At 50.7% G+C, this 11,547-nt stretch overlaps 1 protein-coding gene across 2 annotated transcripts in view; it reads left to right on the top strand.

The window, feature by feature from the left end:
• The first annotated feature begins 655 nt into the window (after window positions 1–655).
• Window positions 656–11,547, top strand: part of Loxl3 (lysyl oxidase like 3) — a 16,567-nt gene continuing 5,675 nt past the window's right edge. The window contains exons 1-4 of one of the 2 annotated variants that reach the window (XM_021191707.2): window positions 656–745; window positions 1,883–2,225; window positions 3,863–4,026; window positions 4,798–5,012. In XM_021191707.2, the coding sequence (XP_021047366.1) occupies window positions 1,910–2,225; window positions 3,863–4,026; window positions 4,798–5,012 (695 nt within the window). In that variant the 5' untranslated portion in view covers window positions 656–745; window positions 1,883–1,909. Of the gene's footprint in view, window positions 746–1,882; window positions 2,226–3,862; window positions 4,027–4,797; window positions 5,013–10,925; window positions 10,977–11,547 lie in introns of those variants that run through there. The other variant, XM_029534835.1, reaches the window with a different exon arrangement.

The raw sequence follows: 11,547 nt of genomic DNA on the forward strand, positions 1-11,547 counted from the left end.
ATGCGGGGCGGAGGGCTTGGAGGAAAACGAGCCATCAGGAAGAACTCAGGGAGAGCTGACTAAAGCCTTTATCTTACGGCACACAGTGGCACCACTCAGGGAAGCGGTGATCACCAACCAGGGTCCCTAGTGCCTGGGGGGTGGAAGCTGAGAGTGACGACACATGTTTAACGTGACATCAGAGTGAAGGCCGTGACATCACCTGCAGGCACCTCAGGGGCGCCATAATGACCAAGGGAGCCCTCGGGACATTAGTTTTCTTTGTGGAACCTGTTCCCATGGCCCAGCTCGGGAACTGGACTGGACTGTTGTTGATACTCTGTCTAGTTGGGGATGTGGAGGAACAGCTACGGCTACGGGCTGGAAAGCTTCCTACTGCCACAGGGGCCGTCCTGCTGTCCCGTAACCGTTTGCAAGACAAGCACCCTGAACACGGCTGCCCGGCCTCCAACCTGCGGGAAAAGAAAGCTTCATTGAGCCGGGAGGAGTGGGAGGGGGTGGCGTGGCTGCAGCCAGTTCCACAGGGGAGGGGAAGATCTAGAGGAGGGAACTGGCCTGTCCGGAATGGAGGGAGAAAGAGGAATGTGGGAGGGCTCTAGGGGACGTGGGAGGGACCAACGAAGAGGGGAGAGGAAGGGGGGGCTCCAGTCTCCCCTGGCCGAACACTTTTTTTCTGAGAAGTCCTGAAAGTAATCTCCAGGACCAGGACTCTGCTTCCAGCCTCTGGAGTTGTGCCTAGTCGAAGGTAGGGGAGTTACTGCTGGCCAGCGGGAAGAGGAGTTGGGGATGGAGAGGATGGTGGACCAGGGGAAACGCGGATTTGGGCTGGAGTCGGGGAAGCCAACCAACTGACAGTTTTATTATTGGTAAAGGAGCGGAACAGAAGAGTGGAGAGCTGAACAGATTGTTGAGGATGGAAGTTTCAGGGTGCAATTTGGAGGCCCTACGCTGAACACCAGGGCTTCGGGGCCAAATGCCCCCAGAACAAAGCTGTCTTGTCTGAGTTGGGGGAAGCAATGCAGTGCCCCCCTTACTGTGGAGGACTGTTTTCACCCTCCGATAGAGAAGGCCTGAGCTGGGGAGCTAGCCCTAGCTACTGGTTGCCCAGTGACAGAAAAAGGGGTGTTCCAGGGAGCTTGGATAACGCCACACCAAACCCTGCCCAGCTTGAAGCTTAGATCTTCTGGAGCCCCTGACCCTGCAGCATATTTGCCAGCCCATGTGCTAGGGAGGGTGGCAGAAGGTTCTCCGGTTAGCCTCAGCCCTTCCTGCCTGGGCATCTGTCTCCATAGGAAACTGAAGATTCCTCTCAGTCATAGGGCTGAGGTCTCCAGGGCTGAACTCTCAGGCTCCCCGTGCCTGTGCTGCTGTCTGAGTCTGTCTAACTGCATGGGTCTTGCTGTCATTTCTCTTGGCTTTTATTCCCTCGCCTCGTGGTTTTTGCCTCTCTGTGTCATTCCCCATTACTGTGTGCTTTGGGTTTTTTTTGGTTTGATTAAAATAATCTATCCATATTCAATGTGTCTCTCACCCCGTGCCTTTCTGTTTTTTTCCCCTTCGTTCCCACAGTCTCCCTTCCTGTCACATCCTGTCTGGGTCGTCCTCTCTGTGTCTCTTCTCAATATCTCTGTTTACCCAGCCCATCCTTAGACTCTCCGTCTCTAACCCGTACCCACCCCATGGATGGAAGTAAATGGTGGTGATGATGGCCAAACCAGGGAAGGTTATGGTGGAACACTAACCACAGTTACAAGTTTTATTATTTGCAAAGTGAAAGGAGAGTCTCCCTCACCCCCAATCTAGGTCTCTAGGGCTATGCCTGTTTTCTTTGTGTTCCTACTCTCATTCAGTGTGTGTGTGTGTCTCCTTCTCTGTCCCTTAGTGCCCCCCTCCTTGGGCCCCACCTGCCATGAGAGCTGTCAATGTGTGGTATTGCTGCCCATGGGGACTACTGCTGCTACACTGTCTGTGCAGCTTCAGTGTGGGGTCTCCGTCTCCTTCTACCAGCCCAGAGAAGAAGGTAGGAAGCCAGGGGCTGAGGTTCCGGCTGGCTGGCTTTCCTAGAAAGCCCTATGAAGGTCGCGTGGAGATACAGCGAGCCGGCGAATGGGGCACCATCTGTGACGATGACTTCACGCTGCAGGCCGCCCATGTCCTCTGCCGGGAGCTGGGTTTCACAGAAGCCACAGGGTGGACCCATAGTGCCAAATATGGCCCTGGAACAGGTGAGCAATGCTCTGGGCTAGCCCGGACATTACCTGAGTGCAGTTCAAGTCCATAGAAAAGAACAAAACACCATGATGGCACAGCCAAAGGGACACGGACACCAAGAATGGACAGAATCAAGCAAACCCACAGATTATAAGCCATCTACCATACTCATTCCATGTGACCTGAAGCTAGCCGGTACTCTCCAGGAGCCTCCAGTGTTCCGTGTGTACAGTGAGGGGGGAGCTATGCTTTCTTCTGCAAGGGGAGATCCCACAGAGCCGTGCGCAAAGACAGCCCGGTGCAGGGGGGCCCTGGGTGATCCACGTGCGGTCGGCTCGGTGATAATATGAGGGCAGGTGAATGGTACGGTCGGCTCGGTGATAATATGAGGGCAGGTGAATGGTATCCGCATGTCCCCTAGCCAGAAGGGGTCATAGACTACAGCTGACAAAATCGGGATCCAGGTCAGAGCTAAAACCAGCAAACAGGAACTCATGTGGAACGAGTATGACGGTGTGAGGGTTGGGACACAATTCTCTGAAGCTGAAAGTGCTCAGATTGTATGGGCTCACACTAGGACTGATGGGTGGACGTGGGTGCGGCCTCTTGTTGATCCCCCTCCTCTGTTCCCAGTTGCTCTGCTGCTTCAGAGATCAAGTGTCACTTTGGAGGTAACAGCCTTTGAGGCCAACAGTAGAAAGTGGAGATGCTCAGGAGTACTTCCCCTACACTCAAACCTCCAGAGAGAAGGAGGGAAGGAGGGAGGAGGGTGGAGACAGACAGAGAGGAAACCGCTTTCAGAAAGCCACTTTCAGGAGGAATGGCTGAAGAAACCAAAAGTTTGGCACAGAAACAAACAAGCAAAGCCTCACTTAGCAATTACATGACGGTTGGGTTCAATTCAGGAAGGACAGTCGTGGCGAAGGGTTTTCTGGGTGGCATCAAAGGACTGAATCAGACCTAGCAGAGGAAAGTCATAAAGACCCACAAGGACCTTCTGAGAGCTATGTGGCCTCCTGGGGCAGAAAGGTAAAGGCCCTGTTAGACTAGCTGAGGTGCCCTGAACACTGCCTGGAATACATAATTTTCACGAGGTTCCTCCCAGTTTTGAGTGGTCAGTGATAGTCAGTATGGCCCAGAAAGTAAAGTCAGGATTTCTGTGGCAGTCGGCCATGTAGGTATACAGAAAATGCCACAGGGGAGGTGGCAGGGTGAACTGAAAGACTCTGAGACTCCCAAGCCTCAGTGAAAAGTCAGACTCTTAGGCAAGTTAGACATCATTTTTGGAGCCCCGGTCTATTTATATAAGGTAATCTTCTGGCGGCTCCAGACTAAGAATGACTGTGTATATACTATGGCAAAGCATTTGGCCCTAGTAGGTACTTAATTATAGCTGTTACTGAATGAATCCTGATTGATATTGGTGAGAAATGTTGATTCTCTGTTGTCGGTTGTTTTTGTTTTAATTCACCCTAATCACGTCTTCAGCGTCCCAGATCGCCACTAGCCTTGCATCAACCTAACACCCTCCAGAGTCCCCTGTCTCTTCCCCATCTTCTTCTCATCAAAGAAGGATTAGCCCAAGGCCGAGTGAGGCCGCCATCACTGTCAGCCATCCTCAAGCACTTACTGCTCATCCCCCTTTCCACAGGCCGAATCTGGTTGGACAATCTGAGCTGCAGGGGGACTGAAGGAAGTGTGACAGAATGTGCCTCTCGGGGCTGGGGAAACAGTGACTGTACCCATGATGAGGATGCCGGGGTCATCTGCAAGGACCAGCGCCTTCCCGGTTTCTCAGACTCCAACGTCATTGAGGTCTGCAGTGTACACACACACACACACACACACACACACACACACACAGCTACCAGGTGCCATATGTGATTAGAAGAGATATCATAAAGAGTTCCCATCCCATAAGCCTTTATAGAATAATGTGGATTTCTGGGAAACTTGGAAGGTGGGGGGCAGATGAGGTTCTGCACTGTACAATCCAAGTTTTAAAAATGTGTATGGGTGTTTTGCAGTCGTATATGTCTGTGTACACCGTGCCTGCCTAGTGAAGAGAGGCCAGATGAGGGCACTGGATCCTATGGAACTGGAGTTTCCGAAGGTTGTGAGCTGCCATGTGGGTCCTGAGAATTAAACCTCAGGTCTTGAGGAAGAGTTCTAGCCCTCAAATCCTTTCAAGTATTCAACATTGAATTACTAAACCTGGCATGCGCTCTCGTTTCATTCCTGTTCACCTGTCCCTCTCCCCCATGTGTCTGCGCTCCTCCATTGTCTTTCTTCCTCCTCTTCCCAAGACCCTCCCATTGTGAAGGTTGCCTCATGCTTCAGGCAGACTTATTATAGCTTCTCTTAGAGCCTTCGGACCCTGTGATTATGTCTCGAGCATAGCGTATTCTGCCACCGCTACACACTGCACTCTGGGGCACATCCCCCACACAGGCAGCTTGGCCTGGCGTCTTCCTGAGCCCTGTCTCAGTAGTCCCACCGTTGGGTTTTACAGACACAATCAGGGCTCCATCGGGGCTGCACAGTGTTATACTGTGATTCTTTCCCCTGCCTCTGGTCCCATCTCAGGTGGAGCATCAGCTGCAAGTGGAGGAGGTGCGACTCCGACCAGCAGTGGAGTGGGGCAGGCGACCCCTGCCTGTGACTGAGGGCCTGGTTGAAGTCAGGCTTCCTGACGGCTGGTCGCAAGTGTGTGACAAAGGCTGGAGTGCCCACAACAGCCACGTAGTCTGCGGTATGCTGGGCTTCCCTGGAGAAAAGAGAGTCAACATGGCCTTCTACAGGTGCGGGGGCTAAGGGTATTTTCAGACTTTGGAGAGGTTGAGAGGCACTGTGGAAAGCCCGGGAGGGAATGCAAGGAGACTTCTGTGACGTAGGCAACTGGGAAACCACGCATGACCTCGAAGGCTTTCCTACCCAGAAATTTAAACAGCTAGGCAAGGTGCAGAATGCGCATGCGCGCCGGTGACGTCATCGGTCGGCAGGCAGATTTCTGGAGTCTGGGCCCTGGGGCCTTGAAAGTTCAGAGTTCGCGGGAGGGTGCGGCCGCCTGTTAGAGGCGGTGCCTGGGGGTGTCTTTGCGAGGCTGCGCCCCGTGCCTCAGAGATTGTGACTGGCCAGCGCCAAGTCATCCTAGGGATCGCTGTGCAAAGGGCGGCTTCCTTCTTGGGCATCTCATTTGGTAAATGAGATAAACAGCCAGTTAGATGACTTTTCATTGAGCGCAATGCATAAGAAGTGGGCCGGGTATTGTAAAAGTGCCAGTCTTTAAAGAAAGTCTACACTCCTTGCATTGAGATAGAAAACAGGTTCAAGTCTTATCTCTAATATGGATAAAGCTGCCTTTTGAACCTGAATATGCTCTGGGTAGAACGTGGTGCTAGTGTAACCAATATTTCATTCATCTATAGTGAAATTATGAGGGTTTTTTTTTTTTTTTTTTAGCCTTGCTAAAATCCAGATAATCACCTCTATCTCTAGTAATCCTCCCCAGAATGCTATCATGGGTTTGAGTGTAATTTTATTATTCCAGTAATTTCAGATCTCTAAGAATTACCATATGTTTTCCTTAGCATTTATCTGCAGAGTGTGAAAACTTTCTCTTTCTAAAATCAGAACATTCTAAAACATCCACTCATTTCCATATTGGCTGGAATTTTCTTTACTGTGGTGCCCAAACGCACCTTTGTTCCTTCAGCCCTGGGGAACACAGTTGAGTCACCTGCAGACTGGCAGCAGTTTACAAAGCTGTGTGCGATTGTGTGCCTGTCCTGGCATCCATTTGGGGCTCAGGTCCTTGCACTGAGCTCAGGCATTGTCTTTCAGAATCCACACACCAGGTTACAAACAGTTGTAGGATTGAAGCCCAAGCCTTTCCAAGAGGAGTGGATGGACTGAAACAAGGTCTAGAGGGTCACTCGTCCAACATGGATTTGATGCCCCACTGTGTGCGGCTTCTATTGTAGACTTTGGTGATTCCACACTAAGCACAAACATTCTTCCGCTGGGGACCAGGGGACAACCAGAAAATAAGTGAACTTATAAAATGAAAGGATGGCTGTGTTAGCGTGGCTTCTATCAGAACCAGGTTCATGGCTTCTTATTCAAAGAAGTGAAAGAGCACAGGCAAATAGCAAAGTGGGAAAGGAAGAAATAAATTCAAAGACACTGTGGAAGTGTGGGACATGTAGGCTGCAAGAGAGCACACAGCAGGCTACCTGGGCTAGAGTGCTCGAGGTCACCTGGTCACCATCCTTTTGTGGGTCCAGGAGAAGGCCTGGTGGTTAAGGGATGAACCATATGCAGTTTCCTATTTTGATTGGCAAACTTGGGTTATATAAGCCTTTGGTTAGTGTTCATATCTTTCCCCAAGATGTGTCTGATTTTAATCAATATGTATGACCGATCATGCATAGGCATAAGATGATAGATTGGGGCTTTTCCCTAAAAGTATACTCGGAGAATACAGTATACCTTACTGCACTGGCTCCCAAACCTGCCTATGCTGGATAGACTCACTCCTCTTGTTCCTGAATATTCATCAGGATGTGTTTGCTCCAAAAAGGGAGTTCCTAAGGGTTCCTGGGTCAGCTGTGACAGAGTGACCCGATTGCTTTGTTTAGAGACAAGTGTGCCTGCAGCAAGATAGGGGGTGGAGGGTACCCCAGGATGCTCCATGCTTTGTTGAGAAAGGGGATGTATATGTGGAGCTCAAGCCAACTAGAACCCCAGTTTGCTAAGCTGTTCCCATGCTTGCCTGCCTCACTAGTGTGCAGTAAGGATAAGGAAGTAAAAGTGCTGAGGGAAAGCCTTTTGAGTAGACATCTCCTGAGGGAGGGTTTAAAAGCAGTGGCCTCAGCTATGCAGTCATGTAGGTGAGGGAGGGGGATTATAAGGGGTGGGGAGAAGGCATTCTTGTCTTCACCTCAGTGTGGCTGGAGCTGAGTGTGCATAGAATGTGTTGGGTGACCTGATCCAGGAGATGGAAGGGAAGAGTTGGTGAGCTAGATCCAGGAGGGCCACGTGGGAGACATTGGCCCTACCCTGTGACATAAGGAACCATTGGGGAGTTTTGAGCAGAGGTTTTGTTTTGCTGTTTTAATTTTTATCACATTTTTATTTCTTTTGCGTGCCACTGTGAACAGATGGAAGGCAGAGGACGGCTTGCCAGGGTCTGTTCTCTCCTCTTCGGGGTCCAGGGATTGAACTCGGGGTATCAGTCTTGATGGCAAGTTCCTTTCTGTGCTGAGCCATTTTCTCCTGCCCCAGAGGTGGTTTTGTGTTTGTTTGAAACCACATCTTAGATATCCCTGGCTGGCCCTGAACCCCTGATCCTTCTGCCTCCACCTCCCAAGTCCAGGAATCTGGGCCTGCATCCGCATGGCCAGCTGAGGGTGGCATCTAATCACATCTCTAATCATGGCTTCGACTTGGAATTGTTTTATTTTTGTCGTGTTAATTAGTGTGTGTGTGTGTGTGTGTGTGTGTGTGTGTGTGTGTGTGTGTGTGTGTGCGCGCGCGCGCAGCTGTGCATACAGGAGGTAAAAGAATAACTTTCAAGAGTCAACTCTCTCCCTCCACACTGGATTCCTGGGATCAGGCTCAAGTTCCCAGGTTCCAATGGTGAGAGCTTTTCTCTACTAAGCCATTGGTTGCTTTGCTCTTTCCTTTTCTCTCTCTCTCTCTCTCTCTCTCTCTCTCTCTCTCTCTCTCTCTCTCTCTTTTAATTATCATGTGGGGGAGGGTGGGGGTGATAAAGCCAAACTTTTTATCAAATTACAGGTGTGCTCAGTTTTGTATTTATAATTTAAACTTGTTTTGGTGTTGTAGAATACATGGAAGCTATAGAAATTTAGAGGGAAAATGTATAGGTATATGAACTCTTTACTGCTCTTATGCAGGAAAAGGAGCTGAGGCTCTGAGAGCTTCAGTGCCTGTAAGAAGACACTTCCTTATATAAGGCACTCTCCCTATGTAGCAGCTTAAACCGTAATCCCCTTGTCTCAGCGTTGAGTGCTGGGACTGCAGATTCTCCACTGTGCCTGGTCTTAGAGGTCACTCCCTCATTCATGTCATGGTGGCACATAGTGACTGACCTCCATGCAAGGGTGGAGAGCACAAGGGTGCTAAATGATGATGGAGGTAGGCAGGCAGCAGACTACAGAGCCACAGGCTGTGGCTACAGATCTGCTAGACCTTTCTAATAAACGTAATGGGAAAAGACAGCAAAGTGGCTAGTTGGTTTGTTGGTTGGTTGATTTGTTTGGGAAGGGACAGGGTCTCTTTACATAGCTGTCCTGAAACTCACTATATAGACCAGGCTGGCCTCAAACTCATAGAGCCCTACCTGCCTCTGCCTCCCAAGTGCTAGGATTGGAGGTGTGTGCTACCATGTCGAGTGACACTAAGGCGTTCAGAAGTGGTACTCAGCCACAAGCCCAGACGATCGGAGCCTAAGGCAGGGGGGTCTGGGATTGTAGGCTGGCTTGGGGGCCCTGACTTGGGGTGGGGGTGGGGAGACAGATATCAATGAAGATATCCCCGTGAGGTCATATGATCAGGCAGGCTGTGGCTCTATTTGTTCAGATGGGTTTTCATAAATGAAATAATTACGGGGCTGGAGAGATGGCTCATTGGTTAAAAGTACTCGCTGTTCTTGCAGAGGACTTGAGTTTAGTTCCCAGTTCCCTTCTTGGGTCTCAAACACCTGTAATTCCAGCTCCAGGAGTACAGTGGCTTATTCTGCCTTCCAGGGATACATGCATACACATATGCTCTAACACACACATACACACACACACACACACACATGCAAGCAAAACACCCACACACATAAACCCAAATTTACAAAAACAAAAAGCTAAAAAGCCATGCCTGGTGATGGCTTGTAATCCCAATACTTGGGAGGCTCAGACAAGAGAATTGCAAGTTTGAGGCCAGCCTGGACAACACTCAGGGGAAGAGAGTAAATACATTTAAAATGCACATATAAAATCCTAGTGCTCCTTCCCATGGTATACTACGTTGGAATGCATGGATATTCAAGAGAAATGGCAGAGCAGGAACATGGACAAAGGAACAATAACCAAGGGGCCAACAGGGAACTCCATAAACTTCTTTCTAAGATGTAGACCAGCCAGGCGGTGGTGGCGCAGGCCTTTAATTCCAGCACTGGGCAGGCAGAGGCAGGTGGATCTCTGAGTTCAAGGCCAGCCTGGCTACTGAGAGTATGTACAGTACAAAAGTAGAAGAATCAACACTGGTTCAAGACCAGCCAGGGCTATGTAATCAAGACCCTGTCTCAACCCTGCACCCCACGACCCTGCATACCCTGGGAAAGGCATACATAGTGTTGGGTAGGACAAAGAGTGGCCACAGTTAACATCTTCAAAATGAAAAGGACAATGAGGAGAAACAGACTTGAGGAAACAGCTGAAGGAGGAAGTCAGGCAATTTACTTCCCTGCAAGCATGTTTGGGAGATGAGCTCAGCTTGTGAATGACCAGGCCTGTGGGGTTGGAGCGTGGGCAGAAAGATTCCCCAGTCAAATGTCAAAGCTAATGTCCTCAGATATGTTCTCAGTCCCTGGACCAGCAGTCTCAGGTCTAGACATGGCCAGTGGATTCCTTGGAGACACCACCCAGGAAGCACACACACAAACAGAGGGGGAGTGAAAGAGGTGTTGTCAGCCTCCCTGGGCCTGATCCTGGGCTGCTTCTCTGACCTCCAGATCCCAGTGGCCCCTCCTCTGCCCTCTTCTGAGGTTTTCTACCTCCAGAGCCAGCGACACTCATTCCTCATCGGTCTTGATCTAATCTCTGAAGGTCCTGGTTACTGGGGCACTGTTCTGGGTCTATGGCCCTCGCCAAGGCTCACTCACCTGTTCCTATGCTAGCAGAGCCAGGAGGGCCTTGGGAGTGGCTGATGACATCACACTCTACTCTTAGAAGTTCTCCATTAGGAATCTTGTCCCCGGTTCTGGCTGCTCTGGCCTTGTCCACCTGGTTCTACACCAATCCTGACTCGATCTTGTCTTATCCTCACAGAAAGTTGAGGAAGCGAGCGGCCAAAGCCTCAGCCCGACACCCCCAGTCCCTTGGAAGGTAAAGGGGCACGAGCCCCGGGGACCTCCTGTCAGCCTCTGAGGCCTCAGGAGGTGGATGGATGGATGGAGATCTATCCATGTCCATCCCAGAACCCAAGCCTGTGGGTTAGGAATGTAGTTGAAAGATGGCTGCTCCCAGGGGAGGGTGGGAAACAGGCATGGGGATGGGTGAGCTTTGATCTTAGGGAATGGGAGGAGGAAGATGTGTAGGAACAGCTGAGGAGACACTTCAGCCTCGGCCCTTGCATCCCTCCTCCTCCCTACCCACACCCACAACTCCCTCTGTCCAGGAACAATTCCAATCTCTCCTCCCTTGACCTTCCGCTGACCTCCTCTCCTCCCCCTCACCTGGATTTCCATAATTGGATTTGCCTTTAGTGGCACTGATTCCAGTGAGCATCAGGGGTGGCTGGGCGAGCACATGCCCTCCTTGGCATTCAGCAGTCTTTGTGTGCAGGGAGATCAGTTGCCCTCCGCATACGCATACTGTGAACAAAGGGTCCTTCTACAAACAGAGTGCTTCACTTTCCCCAGGCCATGTGCTCAATGACTGCCTCTTCCAACATCTTTCTCCCTTTTGCAGAACAATCAACAAGTTTAAAGTAAAACACAAGCCCCGAGTGGGCAGAGGGCCAAGCAAGAGGTAAATGAGGTTGGGGCTGGAAGCAGGGCAGGCAGGGGCAGGGGCAGGGGCAGGGGCAGGGGCAGGGGCAGGGGCAGGGGCAGGGGCAGGGGTAGGGTTCTGACCAGGAACACGTGCAGGGCAAACCTGTTGGACTGATGGAGCTGGTGACAGGTGGATTGGCAGCGGTGACAAACATCTTCCAGATCCTTCCAGAAACAGGAAGTAAGGCTGTGTCCTGAGTCTCTGGGCACTGTGTTAGTCACAGGATGTTGTGCTTCACCGTGTGCTTGTCTTCCTTTCATGAACTCCAGTAGGCAATCCAGCACTCTGTCCTGGTCGCACCTTCTCCTGAAGTGCCCGAGAGATTGCTGTTCTCATCCTGCTTTCTCTGATGAGTGTTTCCAAGTTCTTCTTCTTCTTCTTCTTCTTTTTTTTTTTTTTTTTAAAGTAAATACTACCAGGGGTTGGAGAGACAGCCTATGGATCCCACTTGGATCAATGGTTAAGAGTGTGGATTGTGGCCAGGCAGTGGTGGCGCATGCCTTTAATCCCAGCACTTGGGAGGCAGAGGCAGGCGGATTTGTGAGTT

The sequence above is a fragment of the Mus pahari genome, chromosome 2, assembly GCF_900095145.1.
Source record: "Mus pahari chromosome 2, PAHARI_EIJ_v1.1, whole genome shotgun sequence".
Lineage (NCBI taxonomy): Eukaryota > Metazoa > Chordata > Mammalia > Rodentia > Muridae > Mus > Mus pahari.